At 34.7% G+C, this 26,205-nt stretch overlaps 1 protein-coding gene across 1 annotated transcript; it reads right to left on the bottom strand.

The window, feature by feature from the left end:
• Positions 1–84: 84 nt before the first annotated feature.
• LOC104072899 (vacuolar protein sorting-associated protein 13B-like) lies at positions 85–25,563 on the bottom strand (the record flags this gene model as incomplete). The annotated part of the gene is made up of 7 exons (XM_009572505.1): positions 85–207; positions 552–647; positions 3,300–3,568; positions 13,770–13,944; positions 19,059–19,240; positions 20,412–20,579; positions 25,440–25,563. Coding segments are annotated over 7 exons (1,137 nt in total), but the record flags the coding sequence as incomplete, so codon positions are not given.
• Positions 25,564–26,205: the final 642 nt, after the last annotated feature.

Raw genomic sequence — 26,205 nt, forward strand, 5'->3', positions numbered from 1 at the left:
AAACTATTCGATGATTCTATGATGATTCTAAAGCATACCAGAATTGCTTGTTCAGCAAGTCAACTGATATTTCAATATACTTACTTCATCACTCCTATTCATGTTCTCTTCAAAGTCTTTAATTCCCATAATTCCTTTAAGGCACATAGCCTGGCAACCAACAAAACCTATCTGGCAATCAAAGAAAAGTTCACCTTTCATAAGGACCTAGTGAGGAAAAAAAAAGTGGTATTTTGAAGAATTCTACTCCATAAGAAATAGAAAAGATGGAGCAAAGTGAACCAAAATACGTTTAGGTTTATGTATTTACAGCTTTAATAAATAGCAAGTTAATCAAACAGTGCACTTTGAAGGAAGGGATTACTTTAGAGTCTGATCACTATAGCACTAGAAATTTAGAGAATTTCTATCTACGTGATTATTACAATAAATACATATAATATAGCAGAATATAAACAATCAGTAATGAAATAATTTCAAAATATTTTATTAGTAACTATTTACTACAGTATTTATAATGAATCAAAAAAACCCTGTCAATGGAAAATTACCTCAACTGTGGTTCCTTCTTGTTCCCAGCATATAACTTCCTTGGATTTTACTTTCTGAGGGCTGTAATAACTACTTTCAGCTTGCATTTCAGTGAGCTATGAAACAATAGGATAAACACCTTATATAAGTCAATATTAGTATTAAAGAGGAGTAATGTCATTAATATACAGAACTGATGAAGACAAATTAAATTATGGGCTCAAATTTATTAACAAGGAGAAAACAGGTGCAGTTAAACAGCTGTAACGCATTATCCATATTAGAACTTCTCATATTCAACTTCTGGTTGAAGTATGCCATAACAGAAAGTTTTAAAACCACTACAGTATTTTTAGTTTGTTTATCTGAAGAGAAGCTATGTGAAAAGATGAAACAGATACATGGTTGCATTATCAACATAGTATCAAATTGGCTTATAAATTGCTGTAAAAATCCATAAATACATTACTTATTCTTCCCAGCAAATAATTAAACAGCATGATAATATTAAGGAAACATTTTGATTACAACCCTACTCATTTTTGTTTCTTGTCATGGCAATTGAAAGAAACATGCATTTATATTTCTTGCATGATTTCAATATAAAAATTTAAAGTGGTAAACCACATACACTCAGGTTAAAAAGCATATAACCTGCAGCTAAGAAAAAGAAGAGAGGCACAAAATAACGAAGGTGTTATGTTTTCCATTAAAAAAATTACTTAAGTTTGTTTATATTGAGCAGCTTAAATAGTTCAAATTCTATTTTTTATATAAAAATATCCACAAGCTCTGATTATTTTCAAGAGTGGATACACATGGATGTTGTTTCAAATCAAAATTTTGTAATCCAAATGTCCAAGAAAATTGGATTAAAAAAAATCACTGATCACCCTTCAGCTGTGTGCAATTATTGTAGAGGAAAAGCAATTAATTGATTAAAAGAACTCAGACATTACAAGAATCATTTTCACCATTATTAGAAAATGCTACATTTAATTTGGCATGATTTTTAGCTGGAATGATATCAACTGTTCAGAATGCTAATACAGAAACTTGACCTTATTTTTTAACCAAAATATGAACCACAAATTAATTCCATACATTCTTTGCAGGCAAGCAGAACAATGAATTCTGTTTTCTTCCTAACTGTCACCATATTAGTATCATACATCACTTCACATTTAAAATTTATAGAATGTAAGATGTTACATTTTAAGTAGTTTTTCATCATTCCTAGCATAAAACGCGTAAGGTTCCCAATGAAACGTTAGCACAGCCCAGTCCAGCAAATCTTGTTCAAAAAAGAAGTTCATATTATTTTTAATGAGTTTTCTCATGTGAGGAAAGAGTAAAGTATGACAAAACGCAAAATAAAGAAGATGCTGAGCCATGATAAATGAGAAATTTGAGTTTTGGTTGGTTGTTCAGGTTTTTTAAGTGGTGCCCCAGGGATATAATTTAAGGAAGAAGAAAAGATTTTCCACTATTTATTTTTGGCCCGTTTTTTTTTTTTTAAGTGAAGGCTGAAGCAGATTGACACAAAAGAACATGACTGAATGTCTGTTGATGCTTTATGTCCTCAGATTTTGCAATCAAATTTGCCAGGAGACGGAAGGCTTAAAACATCAACCTCCCCACAGAATGCCTGCAGCTCCCAAAGTCACTTGTCTCATCCTTTCTGACAGTAGCTGAGCAGCTAAATGCTCTGCTATGCCACCAAACAAAAATAGCTAAGAGAAAGTAGCCATGAAGCCACTCAAAACACTCTCTTGTGCACAGATGACAAGCCAAACGGGCAGAAAAGGGATAGGGAGCTACTGATGGTATTGAGTGTATAATCAGGCACATAAACATTATATGAGGGTTATGAAAGTACTGCAGTTCATCTGAAAGGCTCAAAGTCATAAAAATCAACTTTAGTTATTCTGCTGCTCATAGAAATAGTATTATTTCCTGTTCTGAGGAGTTCTGCCCTTGATTTAACAGATGTTTAATTGTAAAACCAAGAGCCACTTTCTATTATAGTTATGCACATAGAATTGCTTGCATATAGTTTGGCATGTGTAAAAAATATTTCGCTAATTCAGAACCTTAATTTTTAATTTGTCAGTACTTCTCAATATCTTATTCATACTCTCCATATGCCCTTCTGCAAGCTTACAAAAGAAACAGAGAGAAGCCCAGCAACTATTTTGAGATTTGTTTACAGAAAATACTCAAATCTTTCTCCACATACATAGTGTATAGCTCAGAGTGTATGTGTAACTTATCCTTTGTTTCTTTAATTCAATTCCAACCCATGGAAAATAATTTCAACATTATCAATTTAAATTCATATTTGCACATATTATAGTTTAAAAAAAAGAAAACACTCCTCCAATTCATAAACTATATGAAGCTAAAGCTTTTTTATAAAGAAGTGTATTTATATAAACATTAAATGGCTAGAACACTGCAATAAACATACACAGAAAGCCTTTTAAGCTTTTTCTCCCATCAAAACATATTAATCTAAGTAAATCAAGTGGTTTCCCTTTAAAATTAAAATGTTCGTACTCAAATTCTACGTCAAACAGCAAAACCACCTCACATTGCAATTAACAACACATTATGATGCGAGAGGAACTTTGAACATTTACATTTTTTGTTATTCGTTAATGTAATATTCCCTGTCTCGAATCAAACAGTAGACAAGCACTCAGATAATCTTCACACACCTCCTCAACACGCCAAATAAATTCTATATGACACAGAGAAATACTTACCTTAAAAGTCACTGTTGCCTTTGTACAGTAAAACCCAATTGAAATAATAGGATCCTTGAGGGATTGAGATTTCTGCTGATGTAGCGCCGTTCCATCATCCATTCCACTAGAATCATTCTCTTCATCATCGTAACTCACAATAGCAGGAACAAAAGACCAAGCCCAAGAAACCCATCCTTGTTGCTGGTCATCGTCTTGATGCGTATAAGGATCTTGATTAATATACTGTGTTGGATATTGCATTACTGAGCTTGTTTCATCTTCTGTGCCTTTTAAAACAAAAACTAAGTGAAATTTCAAATCAACCATGCTTAAAAATTAATTTATTATATTCAAAATTACAGTATATGAAATTTATCTAGGACAGTATCTAGGACTCCCGGTAAAGTTCCCACTGACTGGAAAAGGGGAAACATAACCCCCATTTTTAAAAAATTGCAAAAGCCATAATAAGGAAAATGTAAACACAACACAGATCCAAAAATTAAGGTTGAAAACCTCCTTTGTTTAAAAGTCAGCTTTTCAAGTATTCAAAGATACAGGTTTATCTACACTCAGAAAAGCTGGTATGCCACCTGTGAGTCAAAAAACCGAATGTTGGTCTTGTGTGAAAAAAATATTAGCAATAGCATACAGAACAAAACAAGGATTTCCCCAAAAATACAAGTCTAAGATTCATGATCCATATGGGTAACACTGTGCATGTACAAACAGCACAATTAGCTTAGCCTACCTGGCTTCATCACCACTCTTATGGGACTCCTGAGGGAGTATTAACTGATTCAGAATTACCATAGGTAGTACAGGATGCAGAACTGTTCCCACAGGGGAACAATATTGAATGTATTATTTAACTGAGAATGCAAATAGGCATATTCCATTTCTATTTACTTATTTTTAAACTCAGAGGACCCACTCTTACAAGTTTTAGGGCTTTTAGTCTTCAGTGTAATTAGTCTTTTAGTCTAATTATTTATACACTCGCGCGACAGGAGAAAGCATAAAAAAACCACTCCTGAGAATTCTCTGCACATGCTTGGAGGCAAGGACACCTCCTCCCACAAGGGCAATGCAAGCTTCCTTCCTGCTCTCTTTACAAAACAGTGTCAGACATCAGATTTCAATCCAAATGTAAATCTTGAAACACAGGAAATACAGAAGAAGTGCACATAAAGTCTTGGAAATGGCCAAGAGACAGAACTGTCAGATGCAGAAGGAAAAACAATTGATATGGAGCATGACTCGAGTAGCTTAGCCTAGACTGTTTTGGCAAGCACAGAAAAAATGGTGGAAGATCTGCCAAAAGAGAAGAAAATCTGGAGGTGTAGGACCTGGGTCATGCATAACATTTGGTCTACATAGCCATAAAATTCAGCCATCATTTAGCATACCTCTTTGCTGCAGTATGTGTACACAGAGAGACAACAGTAAAAGATGCCAAATAATAGTTTGGTTTATAATACTTATGAATATTTTGGAAGCCATTAAAATAAGACAGAACAGCAGCTAGACGAAAATGGTGGTATCTACACACTGTGAGACAGAAGATAGAAAAAGAGAGGAAGATACACCTATCTTCTATCACTAAATTATAACTACTACAACCATTATGTAATCAACAGTCAAACTTTGGAACAAATGCACATCAGCCTAGTGCAACCCACAACATCCTCTAAACACTTCAAAGCATAAATATAATGTAAATTCCTTTATAACAAGTAATGCATGAAGGGGAGTATGTACTTTGGAAACACAAAGCCTCTTTAGTTTTAATTAACTATGCTAACCACTGCATCAACTGCAAACATATAGGATAGTGAAATACAATGATAAAACCCCTATGTTTTACATACATGAGTTTGTTAAAGGACAAAATGCTCCTACTCATCATGTTTCTAAATCCACTCTTGCTAGCTAGCCATAGCTGAGATCACACTGGAACAATCTTGCTTCATAGTGTAGGGCAGTGATTCCAGTTAAGAAACACATTTTATATAAATTACAAGATTGCAGTGTAACTGCATCTCACTGTTTCCATGTTCAAATCAAGTTTAATCTTCAGAAATCCACTATCCTTTCTTTTAAAGGGTTTGAGATACTTATCTCTAAGAGTCTGGAAACTGGTATCTCTCACCATAAGTCTGGAACTAACCCAGTAGAAAATTACTCTCTTCGTATTTATTTACTTTTCTTCCTGTATTAGTTTTCAGCCAGGTAAGGCTGATCCAGTTTAGCCTGTGGCTACATAAATACAAGTGCTGGCACTAGGGGAAGAGGGAGGGAATGCATCACCATCCCTGCTGGCAATAACATAAATTTTCATCTGATTGAATCAACCATGAAACTGCATAAATGAAACTTGGTAAGTACTTCAAGAACACAGCTTAGATGTTCATTCTTTTATCACCAAATAATGTAGATATTAAAATTCATTTCCTCATCCATATTTTACCTGCTATAAGCTAAAGAAGCTACTGCAAAGTCACATCTAAGACGACATTAATTATGAATACAAAACTTACGGAATAAATCATGTTAAAAAAAGGAGAGATTTGCAAGGAACAAAAGTTATCTGGCTGATAACAACAGTTTTGGTGCTGACCTTGAGAATGCAATAGCCCTTAAATTCATCCTTGCAGCATGAACTGTCCTTGGAGAACCTCAAATGTAATAACACACATGCTTTCAAAGTAATAAATATTTTCTGTATCACTTTCCTTTGCATGTATTTATTATATAAGGAATGTACAGAAATTACTAACATACAGGAAAAAAAAAACAAGTTCAATGGTTTTAAGAGTTCCGCCCAATATATTTATACTATTCCATGGCTGTGTTGCCCAACTGAATTTTATTCAGTTCATTTTGGATGTTCATTTTGGATCTATACCATAGAAAGACAATAAATTGACTGCCACAAGATAACTCATAATATTTACTATGCTAGTAGCTTAAATTTTTTATGTTTAACTAGTTTTATTTCACAGTACATATTAAAAAACAGTGGCTCATGATCTATTTCACATGCATTACACTAGCACAGCAATATTGATGAAGGTGATTGCACAAAACTGGAAATGATACCAACACTAGCAGAAACTAAAATCCTACGTACCAAACTCTAGTCTGAAAGGTATTCCACATCTCCTTTTAAAAGCAAATGTACCCCCAACACTTTCTAGTTGAAAATCTGATGCCATCATAATTGTAGCATGAATACAATATTACAACAAAGTCGCACACTCAAGTGACAGTACTTTTAAGAGGTATCACACTTATTTTGTACAAGACAACCCACTACGGTGATTCAGGTAGCCAGGAATCAGTACTGCAAAACAGTAAGACTTAAAGATTTCTTCTTCTTTCTGCATCGAGAATATCATCTTCCTTAAACTCAAACCTCTGGATCCTACTAGACCAGAATATGCTCCCACCTTACAGACAAACATAAATCAAGGGAAGAAATCGTAACTCCCTTTTACTGCCGAGTTGCACAGTCCACTGGATATGGAATGTGACTGTAACATACAAAAGTTTCCAGTTCAATTCTAGAGAATCCACTTTTTCATAGTATGTACCTCCATCTTTTAAACAAACTTCCCCAAGCTTCTACTCCTAGTCTACTTGTCTTGTCTTACTGTAAATTGAAACTACCCCAGTGAAGAATTGATGGATAAGGAAGGAGAGAATGAATCACCTTCCAAATTAGTTAAGAAAATTCCAAATAAAGAATGATGCCACAACAATCCTGAAGTGCTGAAATAACACCAATAATTATTCTAAGGTGCTCCCCATGATAGTAGTTGGGGTTGCTAATCAATTATTTTAAAATTCTGATTATTTAAACAATATCCCAACCTCAATAAAATTAGGAGCAGACCTATGAGTTAGTTAAGGGTGAGCTACAAAACAAGTGGCAGTGATTTCAAAACACCAGAACCAGGATAAGAGGTAAGAGATCTATTTTCTATTTGCATGGCAAAGGAGACTAACTAATGTGAAACATCACAACAAAAGGGCAAGTGGCTCTGGGCTGAGGTACAAATTACAAGGACAACTAATCTCAAAGTGGTATGTAAGTGCAGATACCCAACAGGGAGAGGAAGGCGTTAGTCATCTGACAATGCCAGTCCAAAAAGTGTTTTTGTTTCATATCCCGCATACAAGTTCAAGCAGATCAATTGGAAATACACTTTGCTCACTGGATGCATTAAAAAAATTGCTTGCATTCTGCCATCTACATTAAGCCACTCTTAAAATCAGAAGCAGAAAAACTGGCCTGATATTTAAGTTTTATGTAATAAGTAAAAACAAAAGGTCAACCTGTGACTCATGCCTTTCAAAGATTTCATCAGATTTTTTGGGGTCTCTACTTAATGAGTACTAATGTTTTTCAAGAAAAAAGAAGACGGCAAGACAACATAAAATAGATGTTTAAAAAGCATTCATAAAAGTCTAGTTCTCCACAAAAAGGTTATAGTTCCTAAAACAATAAAAATATTTAATATAAACAAATTTAATCTCCCCAACTTAGGAACTTTACAATTTGGGAAGATTTAATCTTTACTCATTTTTTTAATTTGCTACTCATTTGAACTGCTGCTCATTTAACTGATGTTAAGAGATGTAAGCAATTCTACGTGCCTAAACATGCATCCCAAATTAATGAAATCTGGCCATCTCCATACAGTAAGCTTGATACCCATCCTCAGTATATGGGATCTCAGTAACCAGTTACAATGCACTATTATAGATGCCTACAACAAAGTTACTCACTGTCACACTGGCTGTTAGACAGCTGCACAATGCACTGACCCCACCAGCCGCGTTCCGCAGTTGTCTCTATATGCTGCACCTTTACAGTCTGTTGAAATATGAATTGCAAGTATACCTACTGTTTCTCGGAAGGATACCAAAGTATATAGGCAAGGAAGAAGCTCCAATAATGGAGCTAGATGACTGGAAGGAAAAAAAAAGACTGTGGGGTTTACTGCACAGGTCATTTACCCACAAAACAGATGAAAACATGAAGAGCTGAAATAATATTATGTATCCTGGTACAAAGATCATATGTATATCTCCATCTCTTTAACCCTCAAGAGAAGACAGACAAAAAGTGCAGGGACAAGAAAAATATACAGGAAAGTGTAATTTGGCACACACAACCTTTTATCCTGACATCATTTCAGTCAAAGTGGGGATCATTTTCTCCACTGTTTAGGAACAACTCTCCTCTACCCAAACTCTTTAACACAGTGCACAGCTGCTTTTCCTCAGCCAAGTATGGATAAATAAATCTATTTCAGCTCTCCCATTTTTATCCTAATAGAATACTGCAGAGTCAATTCACTCTCCAACAACTAATGCTTACCTAGAATTTCTTGCTGTCACAAATCATTTGCACCTGGTTTTCTCTGTCAACTCAAATCTCATATTCAGCCCAAAGCTGGCAATATATTAAAGTCATTCTCTTGATCTGCTTTTTGTTCCATTGGTATCATAAAAAATTCCTCACACTACTGTTCTTACCATCAAGTTTTCAATAAGGAGCACTTCAGCCCATTAAAAATTTGAGTTTTATAGGATCTATACAACATTTTATTCAATTTAGTGTTGTAACAGTGTTAACTACTCGCATTCACAAAGGCCTTCTTTATTTTCGTTTAATTTTTTGAGAGTAAAGATCACGATTTGCTTTACAAATATTAGAAAATTTCACAATATTCCTTTGGGATGGAAAGGTACTGTTATTATTGCCATTTTACACCTCGGAAACATGCTTCATATGCTGGAATCACATCTGCCATAGATTTCATATCATGAAAGGGGGGGGGGAATCAAAACTTTCATAATACAGAATCTCAAGGCAATCACTCAGAGGAAGCAGCACCAGGAACTGTTAAAACCACTCTCAGAAGCTCAGCAGCTCATACTGCTCATGATTCCAGCTTCCCACATCTGTCCCAAGCTTCCTGCTCAGCACCTCCTAACATCATCGTGCAGACCCATCTCAGCTGTCTGCCTGCCTGCCCTGCACCCCTCCCTCAGGCATGCAACTTTTCATTTCTAGTGCTCTGTTTGTATTTCTTTGCCCAGCAAGTGCCAGACCTCCTCTACTTGAGCTTTTTCTGTTCTTCATACCTCTCAGATCATTCTTTACTTAACTTAGCTCTAGTATTTCAGCCTTAGATCATCAACCTCAGCAAGCCCATCCAACTAAATTCCAGCTCTCCCTTGCATCCTGGCTTCTTGTCCTCTTTCATGCCGAAATCGTTTTCATTTCTAGTTACATTAGCCAATTTTTTCCACCACAAATCAAAAGCTTATTCTCAAGTCTCAGCCCGCTACAACTACAACTGCTGGTTCTGTCATAGGCTCTTGTTCAAACCCTTCTCACTTTTGCGTCTCTCTGCACTGAAATACATCCATTTCCTCCTTTGCACCACCAGTACAGTCAGACATCCAAGCCCACAATTCAGGCAGCCCTCAACCCCTCAGAAGCAAAAGCCCTGTGCAGCCCAAGCAGGAGCATGGTCCAGTATGCACACAGTACTAAGCGAATTTACATACCAAACTAAAGTGAGTTTCTACCCGTATTTCTGACCTGTAATTTTACCTGTGAATTTTGAATGCTTTCAGCTTAACAGAATTTGAGCAGACTTTACTGAGGCAGCAAAATATATGTTCATGACACAGGCTACCCTGCTGCCAAATCTCAAGGTCTTGGTCTTACGTTTGGGTATACAAGAACAAACAAACCGCTGCTGGAATATTCTTAGACGTGGATAGGTGATTGATTTTATTATGTCAACAACAACATAATAAAAATAAGTTCCATCCAAAAGACTAAGAATTAGTGATAACTGAACCCAGTAAATTCTATAAATTGAAAGGGTGGGGACTGCTTACTAATAAATACTGGGTTAAACTGTTTAATGAATCTTCAGAACCCTTTCAAAGAGTTATGAAAATATAATGTAAAAAGGAGGTTTGTACATTATTAAGCTATAAAGAATTCAGGCACGATTCCAGTGGAATTAGTCTTGGATTTCATGAAGCTTTACTCTTGGAAAAAAAATGTGGCTAATATAGCTCAGCAGATAATACGTGTCATTTATTATTGTACTTGAATACATATTTTTTTCTGAAAATAGTAGCACATTCGAAGTTTCCTCAAAAAAGTTCAAACCTGTGGTTGGAAATTTGGATGACAAATGCACCATGAAAGTGCTAAGAAAGTGGGGTTTTTTCCCTTCTCAGACACAGATATAATAAGAAGTCAGAAGAAAAAAAAAGTAAACTCACAGACTGATGGTATGGGTAATATGGTTAATGTCAATTTGGCACTCCTGCTTAACTGCACTGAATGAGAGTAAAAAATTCATTAGATATTTAAAAGTTTTATTTATGTGTGTGTATGTGCATGTGCACACGTGTGTATGCATGCCTACATATATACTAAACTTTTATGTAGGAAACAATGCATAAATGCTATGAAGGAAAAGAGTTGGTAACATTTTTAGCCTGTAAGTGGCAAAATATTTTGCAGTAAAGATAGAAATGGACTTCTAGAACTGTTTCTACAGCTCTGGCTTGGCCACCCAACAATTGCCATCTGTTTCGTGTTCTGAAGGAGATAGTTCTGTCAAATAGATATGATCATATAATTAAGCACAATGACAATGTTTGAGCAGCACAGTTGAACAAAAATTGCATAGGAAATTACAGATTTGGTAGTTCTTGTCATTGCAACCTTAGTGTAATTTCTCACCCTTCTGACAATTCTTGTGTTCATCAGTGTGAAGTTACATGACATAATTTTTTTTTTAGATGGCTATTTTATGAAAAACTAGGCAGTCACATTCACAGTTGTTCAAAAAAAGAATGCAAATGAGATTTACAGACAGCAATTACAATTCAACCTTCCTGAGGACATACATTAGAAATAAGGATGACAAAAGACGCATTGCCAAAGATTTTACTCATATTTGGACATAAGAATCTCAAATATCTTTCCAGATGCAGAAAAGACTGAGATGCCTTTTAACCTTAATCTTCGCTTAAAGTATATTTCTCTTTCACCACCCTTCTCATACCCTAACCTAAAGAAGCCAAACAAACAAAACCCACATACCTCTCCTATCCAGCTTCCATCCTCTTCCACAGTTACAGCTCTTCATCTCAGTCTTCTCATTACCCAGCTAATCTTTGTCTCCAATCCTTAGATCTTTTCATCTGAAACTCACTGCCTACCAGTCCCAGCTGTTCTCATATTGACTCATATGATTTCTCTATTTTTTCAATGTCTTTCCTATACTCAAATGGTCCTACTTGCCTTAGTAGCTCCAGAACTCCAGCTACAAAGCTCAAGCAACTCTAAATACATCATAATTCTCTACGGCATGAAAACTTGGCCAAATTTGGGTGAACTTTGATGTGAACGAAAGAAAAATATTCATGGTACAAAGACAACCCTCTGTCTGAAAGCAATGGTAATGCAACTCTTCATAGAAAAGTTCTTCACCCTTTCTCCTGCAAATAGTACAATTAAAACACTGGTGAGATGCAAGGAGTTCTTAAAATGCACGCTAATGATTTTTCTAAAAACTGTATGCTTTTTAAGTCTCAGGAGAAAATTAAGTTAATATTTTCAGAATATTAATTAAGTACTTCTAATCATATGTCTTTTGTAACAAACTCCACATTTCTTGTAAGGCAAATAGTTTCTAGTGCAGAAAACTATTTGAGCTTTACAGAAAATACAGGAGAACTGTTTACAGACATCTTATTTATTTGCTCAATTCCACATAGCAAGGGCATGACAGAGAACTCTACATCTGGCATGACAGTGAAACGGTTATCTGTGCCAACCAACACTGAAGGCTATATTTTGGCAAAAAAATTTCCACTGCTGTCATTTTTTCAAGAGTGTATTTATTTCTCTGAAACCAGAAAAGACAGCAACACAGGATCACAAAAAAAAATTACAAACTTCTTATGTAAATTAAAATTGCGTATTTCTTAAACAGAACAAAATTATTTAATTTAATAGTTTACACAAAGTTTCAAACTGTTGTAATACTATAAACATAAGCATAGCTTAAGAGTGCTGCATCACCTTCACATATAATTCCAAGAATTTTCTAAAAGTTATCATGCTCTTGGCTGTGTGGTAAATACCTCTTCCTACTCCCCCAGATCCAAATTCAACCTTGGAAAGATATAAAACACTTATGTCTTGAGGAGATTAAAATTAAAACACAAACCTCTAAATAAGTTCCCTGTTTTGACAAGTAAATTAACTTCTGCTCTACAAAAGCATAAAACCAAGAAAATTCAGAATTCAGAATGACAATCCGTCCTCCCTCTTCTCTTTTGTTTAGTGCCTCATACATTACAAAAACATCAGATTCAAGTTTGGATGTTCAAGATCATGACATTCCTGATTAAATTACTAAAAAAGGTAGTATGATGTAAGGCAATATGACTGCTTGACTCTTCAATGTTCTGTGTTTGTATTTTACACAGAAGTGAATAAACAGGAAAGTATTTAAGTTCTAATGTCTACTTAGAAATTTTATTTCCCTTAGATTTTAATATAAACTAAGCACCTATATGGCTTTCTTACATTGCTGCAAAATACTAACAATTCACCTAACATAAAACCTCAACACTCAAATACGTAACGTGATACAACTAGGGGGAAAAAAAAAAAAAAACAGTAGCAAAGTTGGTAGCTCCTAGCAAAGCCACATAAAATTGAGGCTGCAGTGAAGGGTTCACAGCTCAAAATGCATCACTGTTGTAACCCTAGCAATGTTTGGGAAGCAGCAGATGGGAAGCCATCACAGAGCGGTAAAGAGAATTCACCCCTCATCAGTGCAATGCTCCTCAAAAGACCATGTCACAACAAGTTACCATGAAAGATCATATAGAGGAGGGAATACATGTTATAAGAAAATAAAAAGCATAGGAGACTAGTCAATGTAAAAGGACAGAACTACTGAAAACACAGTGCAAAGTAATACTTTGCTGTTTAGAACAAATGCTGATATATCTATTCTCAGTAACAAGTTTCAAAGAAAGATGGAAAAACACGTCACTTTGAAACAGGCAGCAGCCACATTTGAACTAAATAAAAGAGAAAAGTCAAAGTTGCCTAAGGTGCCTAGTTGCACGATATAGCGACAGATAAATCCAAAGTACCCTACTGTGTCACAACTCCTAAAACGGTCTTTTTAGATAAAGTTTAACCTCAGTTTAGTCAGGACCATCAGAATACTTTTCAGAACAAAACATGAAAAAGATGTTAGAGCACTGCATACTTACCCAGCACAGTGAACTGCCTCTAACAAATTGCAGACTGCCAAGATACTTTGCAATGACTAGCCTTGGCCATTTATATTTGTAAAAAGCAACAAAATTAAATGTTTTTAAGATTTCTTTTTAAAAGGTAAAACTTGTATTTACCTGTGGTATTTCCCAGCATATCTTTAGTGTGGGAGATCAAATCTTCACTTTCCCCATCTTTGAAGTTGCCTATTTCTCCATAATAAAGAGCAATCCCAAGTTGCATTATACGTATAAACATAGGAAGCTGCTGATCAGAGATTGAAAGTTTCAAACTTTCAACTAACGTGTGAATCTATAACATAGAGATAGAGAACAAAAGCAAATAATAACAAAGCTCTGTCATCATTAAAGCCAACTTTTAAACCATATAACTCCATATTCATTTTGTATGTGCATTCTAATTTCTAAAAACAAAAGCTGCAATACAACACTAGGCAAAGGGCTGCAAACAATGACTGTCAGAAACATACACTCTTTGGGTTGCTACACAAGAGATCTTCACGTTGAAAAGTCAAATGTAATGTATTTCTTTTTTTAACTGAAGAAATTTCTAAAACGTAAGTCACATAAGTGCATCTGATTAAACTTTTATTTTCATTATAGAGTTTCATAAAAATCTCTGCATGCTAAAGAAAACCTAGATATACTGGTTTTAATATACAAGGTCCTTCACTTTGATTCTTTCCCACTCCCAACATTGTTGCAAGTGGACAAGTAACGGGGAGAAAAAGGATTCATTCCAACTGAAGTGCTGAAAACCGGCTTCTCTAGATATTCCAGTTCAAACATGCAATTAAGCAGTTTCTTCCAAATGAAAGCAAGCTTTGCAAAGACTGTAATTACTAGGATGAAAATTTATCCTTCTTTAAATATTTTAGCTATTTTATTCAATACTTCAGAATATTTTGAGTATGCAATCATGCAAAGACAAAACCAGACTTGATAAGAAAGCTACCTTTCATTAAAATAAGAGCAGCATAAAATAAAATTATTGTAATAAAATTACTGTCTGTAACATTACACATATTTCTAGCTCCAGGTCCTGCTTCTAAATATTGTGGGTGAAAGTAATGGAAATGGAAATTAACTGCACATCAGCATTGGCCTTAATGCAATCCAATTCAAGAAACATGAAAAATGACTTCGTAAACAGTAGTGCACATCCATGGGCAGGTAAAAACACAGTAGTAAAATAAATATTTGCATAAAAATACGCTAATATACTAATAAGACTTCACTAATAAATTTATGAGAGTAAATTAATGAAGCCACAGCCTTAGTTATACAGGAGTAGTGACAACATAGTATGACCCATTTATATAGACTAGAGGAAAGATTTTAGGTATCAGAATTCTGCTATTATTTAAAATTCTCCAAAAGAAAACAGCATGTAAAATCCTAAGATTCATTTTGGAAGTTAAAAATTAATCCTTCAATTGCTTGATTAAAAGTTGTCAATAATAGATCTTTTCTGTGCAGATGAACAACAGGAAGGATAAGGAATGAATAACTGTCTTAAGATTTGGAAGAAAAAAAAAGATTATTTTGCCAGAAGCCTTTTTAAAAGTCACTCAAGGGGCATATGTCATAGTGGAGGACAGGAACACGAGGTAGCACTGTAAGCAATGAACATAATTTTACAGTGGCTTAATTGAAATTATATTACACTCCTGGACTTCTTGTAGGGTACTACCCTCCCATCGTGATCCTGCTCTTACACTGCCAGTGGAACTCATCTGTCCCTCAGTAAGTTGACTTATCTCACTAAAACCAGTGCAAAACTATTTATTTCTTCTTGTCCAGTTAGCTTTCTGTTAACATAGTGAGTTGACTTAGATGACTGACAGGTCAGACAAATGTCAGTGCTGCTCCAAATAGGGAAGGCAAGACTGACATCCCCAGTGCAAGTCAGCTCATCTGTCTCATGGTTGTCTCATCCCATGATGATTTCAACAAGAAAAGCAACAAAAAGTTTAAAACTCTAATCATTCTATGTGTGTTTTGCCGCCTCCCCCACGTACACTATTTTCATTCTAAAATTAAAAATAGGAGCTTAGTGTTCCCAATTTAAAAGCATAAAAATACATATTCAGATACTTAAGAACTGTCCTCCTTTGAGAAGTCTCAAATTAAACTCATTAATTAGTTTGGCGAAAACTTTGCAATAGACATAGTAGTCAAAATTATACAGGTTATAAAAATACTCTAGTCCCTACAAAGAAACCAAAAGAGCATATGCTATGACAAACATGGAAGTCTTGGAAACTTCCACTCAAGACTGAAAAACAGATGTGCTTTACCAAGTGAACAACACAGAGTATGAAAGTTTCATTTATAAAGATCTCACAGATTTGGAAAGAAAGATTGAGTGCTGCTGGCTTTTGTCTTCAGCTGGGAAACAAACCACCAGACCACAAGGTGCTGGCATTTAGTAATCTACCCTTCAGACGCACTGAAGCTACAGTAATTTTATTTGCAGCAGAAACTTCTAAAAAGCTTTAAGCATCCTTGAATTAATTCCATCAATGAAGTAGTTATATTTACTGATAACAGCTCCTTTTACTTCAATTGCAAGAAAACACAGCTATTTCCATTCAATAGTTAAACATTTTAAAGACAGTCTTTTTAAAAAAACTGCATCCTGATGATCCACAGCACACAATCTCCATGCATACAACAAATCAGAAAATTATCAAACATAAAATTTGTGAGGGTCAACAGATTTGTAGATCTAATTGTTGCATAATGGTACGGTGGTGAAATACTAGAAAATATTTAAGATTTTAAAAATCATTATCTTTGGACCATTCTTCTTTGGATCATAATAAACAATTATTAATTCACTTAAATATTAATCTAGCATCATATATCTAAATGTTTTGATTTAATTGCGCACATTTCTGAATATCTTCATAATCAGTATTTTATGTTTAAAGATTGAAGGAAAAAGAAGAGAAAAAAAGAATAAACAAATTAAAAAAGAAGAAAAAGTGAAAAAGTAAACTATATGCAACATAACCAAAAAAAAAAATCAGAGTATATAGAAAACAAAATAAGATAAAAGACATCTTTGAACAAACAGAAATGTGCCTTAAAAAAGGGCAGGGGCAATAAATGACCACCCACAAAGATAACCAGAAAAGTTTAATACAATTTAATTAAATTACTACCGCCTCAGTGCATTCTAGTATGTGTTTTATTTTAGTCCAGCATCCACTAAATAATGTGAGTAATAATATAATAACAACAATAACAATAATCGTCATTTTTACAACGACAGTATCATTTTAAACTATATGGAAGACTCTGACAGCATTTCCATTAAAGTATGCTGTCAGAGACTTGTAATTTGGCCATAAACTTTTGCTCTGCAAAATTGGCATATAGGACTTCAGCTAGGTACAGATTACTTCTCCAAAATTTACAGAACTATTCAGCTAATTTAAAAATCAGGTTTTTTACCATTAAGATTTACTGTCTATATGCAGTAATTGTACTGTCACCACAGAACATAAAGACCATAACTGGTAAACTATAGACAGTGATATGATAATTCCTTATTATCACTGGAGTTCATATAGATTCTGAAGTTATAAGGCACGTGGTTAAAAGTCCTAATATCACTGAATATATAACTTCTTGTTTATGAAACTCAAAATAAGCAAATTTCCAAAATTGTTACCAGTTACTCTGAACAAAAAAAAAAAGAAGAAAAACTTTTCTTTCTAATATGCAGAAACAGTCTTTATATATTTAATTATTTAATTAAGAGCCATACATGAAAAAATGAAATTTCTGTAAACATAGGTACTACCAGACATTTGTGTGCAAGTAGCCAGCATTTTGTGACAATTCTTATCTGGATAAATACTCATATGGCCATTACCATATCCACAAATCTCCAAATTTGCCTGAAGTAATCAAAGGCATACAGCTGTACAGCACATACAAGAAATAGGGGCATTTGACAAATTGGACATGATTACTAATTAACTCCCAACCTTAAGTTCACAACAGCTTAGGACTTCCTGAATCATATCATGAGTCAAACAAACACAGTATCCCAACTGAAAGAGTGACACTTCTAAATTATATTCTTGAGAAATGCCCATCAAAATTTATCTTAAAATTGACTATTTTGTGGTGCATACACCACACGTGAAGATTATTTTTTATTAAAACTTGGTGTTGTGGTTTAACCCGGCAGGTAGCCAAACACCACACAGCCGCTCGCTCACTCCCCCCTCCCCACAGTGGAGAGAACTGGAAAAAGAAAAGTCAAATTTGTGGATTGAGATAAAGACAGTTTAATAGAACAGAAAAGGAAGGGGGGGGGAAGATAGAATATACAAGATGAGTGATGCACAATGCAATTGCTCACCACGTGACGACAGACACCCAAAAAAACGATTGCCCCTTCCTGGATCATGCCCCCTGTTTATATAATGAACATAACGTCACATGGTATGGAATACCCCGTTGGCCAGTTGGGTCAGCTGTCCTGGCTATGCTCCCTCCCAGCTTCTTGTGCACCTGGCAAAGCATGGGAAGCTGAAAAGTCCTTGACTAGCAGGGTACTTAGCAACAACCAAAAACATCAGTGTGTTATCAACATTCTTCTCATACCAAATCCAAAGCACAGCACTAGGAGAAAATTTAACTCTATCCCAGCTGAAACCAGGACACTTGGGAATAAGCCTGGTATAAAGTCTGTGTCTTAATTTAAAAGAGTTCTCAAGTAATTAAATGGGCACCACTGGTATTCGTTGAGAGAAGGAGGGAGGGAAGATAAACCTTACATGTATAACTACTCAGAGCTGGGAAAAAAAAAAAAGTAGGAGTGAAAGGTAGTTTAGTCTCTCCACCAACTCAGCATTTTGCTTCTGCACTGCAAAATGTAAACATATCACCTAGTGTCAGATGTCGAGTAATATTGCACCCCTGCTCACTAGGAACTGAGCTTGGCTTGCTAATCCATTTCACATGGTTCACTACATAGTGTTAATACACTGAAGTTTCTTCTTATTTATAAGAGTTTGAGCTACATTTGAAATAATAACATAAGTAAAAAATCCTTTCCATCTTATTGCAAGCACCTTAAAGCTTACAGGTTTTTTTTTTCTTTAACAGATTATCTGCAGACATTTTTTTTCCTTACAATTATTACGCTTTCTTTTTTAAAACTTCAGGAAAAAGAGAAAAGATTAGAGAGCATTACTTCCTTACTTATGTGCTGTTACTGTACATAGACTAATTGCATTAAATGAACAAAACACAATCAAAAAATCCCTTTAGCAAAAAGCAACAGCATTAGCTTTTCATTTTACTTTACATTTCAAAGTATATTTTTAAAAATCTCAAACCTTCACAGCTGAGTAGTAAAAAAAAATTATTTTGGATACCTACTTTAATAATAGATGGCATTTTGGAGTTGAGGTTATCATAAGTAAAATGCAGGCGAGTCCTGAAGGAACATTTGTACAGCAGAGGTTCCTGGTAAAATTCAATTTTACCACTAGCATTTCTCTTATCGAGACATACTGTGCAGTCAGAAAAGTTGATCATCTTTCTCAGTACCAAATCGGTGGCTTTTAAAAGAAGTATATAGGTTAAAAAAAAATATATTGCATAAGAAAAATAAGTTATGCATACATGTTGTTATCTAGAAGAAAACAATACAAGACAGTTGTGTGGTCATTATTTAAATCATCAGCAAAGTACTTGCTAATGTGACTAAAGAGAATAATTTAATATATCACAGACTTTTCCAACTGAATACTTAAAAAGTGAGGACAAATTAGTTATATCCAATTCAAATTTCATCCCTCCAGCGTATCTTAGATCTGCTTATAAAATAAGAGTACTGTTTCACGTGCAAGCATAAGACCAATAAATATTATTCTCGTTATTCTCCCAGAAAGAATCTTCCATATTTTTCCCCAAAGTTTTCTTTTGAATCTTCCAAAGCAAGTAAGAGCTATTATACTGATCTTAACATGAAACATATTTTGTAATTTGGTCGTATTAGTTTGTAATAATTTTAGCCAGAACAAAGAAATGGGTCCAGTGGTCAGGAAATCATTAATTAAATTCCCCATTCTACCGGAGATCATCTGTGTGATCTTAAAATACTCTTACTGTGCCCAAATTCCACCTCTACCAAATATCAGTAAGAAGGTGAACAGGTGAACATTGGTAATTCAAAGACTGAGGCATTCAGGTACTGAAGACCAAGATAAAAATCAAAAAGTTTCAGGGAAAAAAAAGCTCCAAATGTGAAGCGAAACGAAGCACGTCTTGCAATTGGTATGCCATGCTCACTACAGTGCAGCAGGTTTTACTACCTCTCTAGCCAGCCTGTTTAGAGACTTTTTAGATCATCACAAACCATTGCAATGGAATGCCTTAAGATGCTACTGCTCATTCACAAAAATAGAAACAGATTGCCTAAGCACTTACTGACAGCAGCAAGCACAAAATGAAATGCAATCACAGAAGGATGGCAAGTATGATCAGAGAAGACTACAAAACATGTTGTATAATTATCTGTGATCATACAAGTATGCGTTAAGACTCAATCTATATTATTATAATTGGCTCTTCAAAATGAAGGACAAGGGAAAAACTGGTAAGAAATGAAAACAGCAGAAAGTATCTTACTTCTGACATAAAGAGCCATTATTATTAGACATGCAAATTTCTATATGAATTTAAGAGTGCCTCCACTGTGCTAACTAAAACCAAAAAATGTCTACTCACCAGAGATGTCCATAAATGCTCGATCCCAAAACTCATCCACTGTATAGCATTCTGCAGAAGTGATATTAACTGAGAGAACAATATCATCCTCCACATATTTTAATATGAGATTGTTGATCACAATGTTGACATTGTTTACAACACGCCTAATCAAACTCTGAACATAACCTATAAAATAAAATAAATTCTTAGGAGTTATAAGGAAAACATGATGCCAAATTCATTAATTACTGAAGTCATTATTTCCAACTTGTATTCTTTTTTAAAATCAAAATTAAAACAAACCAAGTATCATTGTCCTTTATTTATCAAAAAAATCACAGGACTTAAAACTCTTTAACATTCAGTGCAGTTAAGTCAATGGGCATCTTGGAAATGCAATGAACTATAGAAAAAAAAAATTGTAAGTACTAGGAATATAATACAGCATAGGAGATTAATTTTTGGTGGCAAGAATCAACTTTCAAACTAATTAAGAAAACAGAAGACTCTGGATTATTGTAGACAAAGAATTTTAATGACAGTGACTTTTTTACTTGAAAGATATTTGGAAAGAGGTTGGAAAAGTGAACACCAGTTGCTAAGTTACTTTTCAAGTATGCATATATTACGCCTATTTGCACCCTCACCCAGATTTTTAAAAGTTAACTAAACGTTAATACGCTTACTACTTTTTTTCATTATAAAAGCTAATCTATCCACATCATGCTCGGTAAGACCCTTGTGAGGTATAACAAAATCAGTTTCTGTCAACAACCCAAATAGTAAGCACCTGCACCGAAGCCTGTTGGGAAGAAATCCATTTACATTTTTTCAGACATAATGTGATTGGAAAAATGATCTCATCTGTGAATTCCCAGTATGTGGTAAACACTCATATTTTACCAATATGGTAAAGAAATTAAATACTACCCATATTCATGTCTTTTATGTATACTGAATGTAACTATGGAGCTAACTCATTTGTGCTGGAAAAAAAACAAGTCTTAAAATTTCTATGTTTTAAAATTTATAACATTACTCATGTTCTATCTAAAAATACATATAATACATGCTATAGAGGTCTAGCTTGGTAACTACGTTGAAAAAAAAGCCAGTTAATGATACAGGTTTAAATCCACAGTCTTCAGGAGTAGTTTTCCGAAACTTGCATTAAATAAGACTGATTTATATCAACAATTTTAATTCAGCTAAAACTTAAAATGAACATCAAAACATTGTGAGATCAGTAGGAGCAGACTCAGGTTGCTACTTCCATTCTGCTCATCTTTTTCTAGCTATTCATCATTTTCATGCTCAAATATTACTTTTCACCGTACAGTATATGGAACGTTTTACCATTACATAAGTGATTTTCTTGAGTTCCACAACTGCAAATTTACACAGTTGACATAAGACGTTTTTCCTTTTTCATCATTCAAAGCCGCCAACCACCTCTTTTATTAAATGCAAAACATGCTTTCAGCTACCATTAGCAGAATATTTTGATTCTGATCGGGTACATTTCTATGTTTTAAAAGTATTTCATTATTAAAATCTTAACTGCAAAACACATATCACATTTCTTATCATAACTCAGCTTGCTTCATTGTATACTATTCTTGAGCATACATCACCCTTTGAGCAAAGCTAGTTCCAGCAGGACAGAAATAGCATTTCAACATCTCCTGCCATCTTAACAGGATTGTAATTGTATTAAAACAAAATCTGGAAAATGTTTTAGACCATTATCTACAGAAACAGGAAATCCAGAAATGCAGTGAAAGTCAAAATTTTGACAGCTTAGTACTGTCAGATTTCTAACATAGTCTGAAATTACCTTTTTAGGATATCAATCTAAAAAAACTACTGAAAAATATGTGGAATAACTTGTTTTTAGGAATTTTCTCACTGATTTCTTAAAACGGTAACATATTTTTAGGTTATATTAATTCAGAAATCCAGATGTATTATTTCAATAATTAAGGGGCATAAGAGACCCATATTCATCACCAGAGTGGTGTAAACTGACCTGTATATAAACAGAAGCCAGCACAAAGCATTTAGTTGCTATTCTTAAGTTCAGCATAGAAATATTTTGCAGACTATATAACTAGCAACTATAAGATCCTAACTAGTAAATTTAATTATTATTTTAAAGCAAGCTACTAATTTCATTGAAGAAAATGAAGCTGTCCCTCCACAGGTCCAAGGTTTTTTCAATATTTTGCTTTCAAGGGTCTTTCAAAGTCAATCTAATTTACATTTTCCTGCTGTGAACTACAAAAACATTACAAATCCAGCATCATAGCAACAAACAAAACAAACAAATAAACAAACAAAAAGCCAGTTCTACTGATAGTTTCCAGCAGTATTCAGGAAAAGAGCAACAACACTTTCGCCTGTGTGTCTTTTTGCCTGAATGCATAAAAAGAAGGAGCAGAATTATATCTTCCAAATGAAACAGGGGTCCCGGATTTGATAAAAAACTTTGTTTCACACTTCTGCAAAGACGTTTCCAAACTAGTGGTGCAGTATGTTGTTAAAAGTACCATACAGGTACCAGGTTTCTAATTAAGTTTAGGTTCAAATATACTAGAATCAGATTCTCATGAGTGAGGATCAGTCTTTTAAGAAAATGAATTTAAATTGTAATTCTTACTATTCAAAAAAAAGTAATAAAAACATTAGCAAGTTCATGTATAATACAGTTTGAAAAAAAAAAAGGTTTTGTTTTAAATACAAGTGGGAGAAAACAGGTGGGGGTTGCTTCTTATTTCTGTAATTTTTAAATATAACACTATGACCATCTTTGCCACTAAAATTCAGGTATTCTATGATGAAGTGACTAAAAATACTAGAAAATCTGTAGGGGTAAATTCTCTCCTGAGGTACAACACAAAATCCAGATGTATGCTTTTTTTAAATTCTCCAGAAGCCAGCAGGCTGCACTGTGCAGGAAGAACTACGAAAGCAGTTTCAGATCCAACCCTCCAAAATATTGTAGCACTATAGTCCACAGAGTGGTCTATTGATTCAACAGAATTGATATCATCCGACCAGTCACATCTAAACATCTCAGCAGTGCTATATTGTTACCAAAGCTACACTTTTAGCTAAGCTCTGCCTAGCTCCATCTCCGAGAACACTGCAGAGCTAAAGGACAAATAAATCTTTCAACAAATTACAACAGTAGTATGATACCTATATCCTCCAAAGATTAACACAAATATAAGCAGATGACTCAACATCTTACTAAAATCCAGGCTGTGCAAATTCAAGCTTAGCAAAGCCATATCCTGTACCACAGAGAATAAAATCCTCCTATAAGGAGGCCTCTACTCCTTGTGGAGGCTGTTTACCACATAGGACCTCTATATTAAACAGTGTTGTTTATGCATCAAAAACCAAAACCAAGACCAACTGTATTTAGAGAACTACACCACATGGAAAGTAACTTACAGTCCATTCAATAAGGTAAGATTTCACTAATGCTCTCTGAATTATTAGACTTCACTACCAACATACTCTACGCAGTTGAAGAAGGAATGTGATCACAATGAAGGAGGTGATAGTGACCTACAGCTTCACAGAAGCACAAAGTACATCTACAGAATCTATCAAATAGTAATATAAGAAGGTACCAGATCTGATAATCTGCTACAATACTGCAAATACAATATGTGCAATTCGTATGACCACCCTAATCATTAAGAACTAAAATGTACTCATAAAAGATGACACGCAAACCAATTTTCAATGCGCATGTTGCATCTGGATCTGTGGAAACACATCTTTCGAAATGTTTTAACTTCATCAGATGTCAACATTACAATAAGCAGACCTCCAGCCTTTCACTAAGACTACATCCTTCTGGGTGGTCCGCAGATAACACTGACAGAAACAAACTTGAGGAACCAAAATCCCAAAACTGTCATTGAAGGCAATACAATCATCCAATTCTTTGGCAAGCCTTTAACTCCTGTTGTTCACAGGTGGGACCCAAAGAACCAAATGCCAAGGAACTGCCAGAGCTGAAGCGCTGTCCATGGTAGGACACAATGGATGCCAAGAGTCCTGCAGTTCCAAGCCACCAGAGTTTATTGGATCTCAGAGCTTTAAGAGAGCCTCCAGAACTGGTTCAAGTACCCATTCCAAAGCAAGATGATACTCTGTAGTACATAATATTCCACACACTAAATTTCAATGTTCTCTTTTGATTCGAGGCAAGTATAAACTTTCTGTTAACAAAAGACAGCAAAAAAGCCTAACACAAAACTGTCATGTCTTTAACATCTAGAATTACATGCCCCAAGAAGGCGAATTGCAATTCATTCCAGTACTCTCCAATTTCATTTTTCTGCACAAAACAACACCTCATACTCCAAATTTCTGTGCAAACTCAGAGGCAACAGTAATCAGATATATAGTTCCTTAGGCATTTCTATATCATATAAATATCTCCAAGTTCAACCGAGCCGAATTCCACGTCGGGGGGGGCGGGGGGGGCGGGGGGGAGGAGAAAAAAAAGAAAAAAGTGGTGAACATCTCTACCAGTAGATACAGGACTCAATACGTAACATCTCTCAGAATTATTACTCTCATAAAGAGAAAACCTTACCTTTAAAACTATTATAAGAATCTGAAAACAAAATGTCTGAAAACATACAAGAAAAGAACTTAATGTGAACCACTGAGGAGTTAATGAGCAGTAGAAAACAGTGATCTGAAACAGGAGAAACAGAGCAGCAGAGGATAAAATCTAATACACTACCCCTATAGGATGTTTCTCATGCTAATCTATCTTGGACTACAAATGAATTCTGTAAATTTAAGGATTCAACAAAATGGAAGGAAAGAGATAAGGATTAACTATGTTTTATTGCAATTTGGTTCTATTTTATAATGTTCAAGTATTTCACTTACCTTTACATGATTTGTAGGTGGAAAGAGTTATAATAGTCTAACTTAGACATTGTGGCCACTTGAATGAAATTTAGGTATTTTCTATCACTCAAATACAATCCAGCTTCTGAAATTATGGATTACCTGGAGGTAAATCGGGGTCAGGACAAGCAGATTGCTGAACTCGTCGTGGTTTTACTGCTGATTTCATGCTTTCCGTGGTACTGCGGTTTGTTGAACTGGAACCACAACTTTCCTGGTCTTCCTGCTAGAGGAAAAGAAAGCAACTGAGTCAACCAAACAAGAAGAAAATAAATGTAGGGAGAATGACTTGGTAAAGATTTGGTAAATTAAACTTTTGTTACAGTTTTTCCATCAATTCAAACCTGTACATGCATCTAACTACAGAAATTATTACAAAACTAGCTGGACAACATAAAAATTATTTGCAATTAATACTTTCACTAACTTCTATTAAAAAAACAATCTCAGTCATTTAATTACTAATTTCAACTGAACACATTTCATCTAGCTGCATTTCTGCTGAAACATTCCTTCAAACAGAGACAGAGCCCTGCAGACTACCAAAACAAATATGAGAAACGACCGAATTTTATGAGCTTACATGCCTACTCATGAAACCACCTCAGACGGTTCCAAGATGTCAGAGTCATGTCCTTCCTAATACAGCTAATTGAAGCTGATTCACAAAGCAAAATATTTTTGCAGACTTCTAAAACAGTAAAACATGGCCCCAGAAAAGATAAATTAACTGAGGGCACCTGCTCATCTTGAGCTTCTATATAACTTATTCACCTTAAGGAATTCAGAAGCAGGAAACATGGCTCATAATTAGAGAATACGATATAAGCCTTACAAGATGAAATTTGCAGACACAAGAAAATCTTAA

This window comes from Fulmarus glacialis, unplaced genomic scaffold (genome assembly GCF_000690835.1).
Source record: "Fulmarus glacialis isolate BGI_N327 unplaced genomic scaffold, ASM69083v1 scaffold15652, whole genome shotgun sequence".
NCBI lineage: Eukaryota > Metazoa > Chordata > Aves > Procellariiformes > Procellariidae > Fulmarus > Fulmarus glacialis.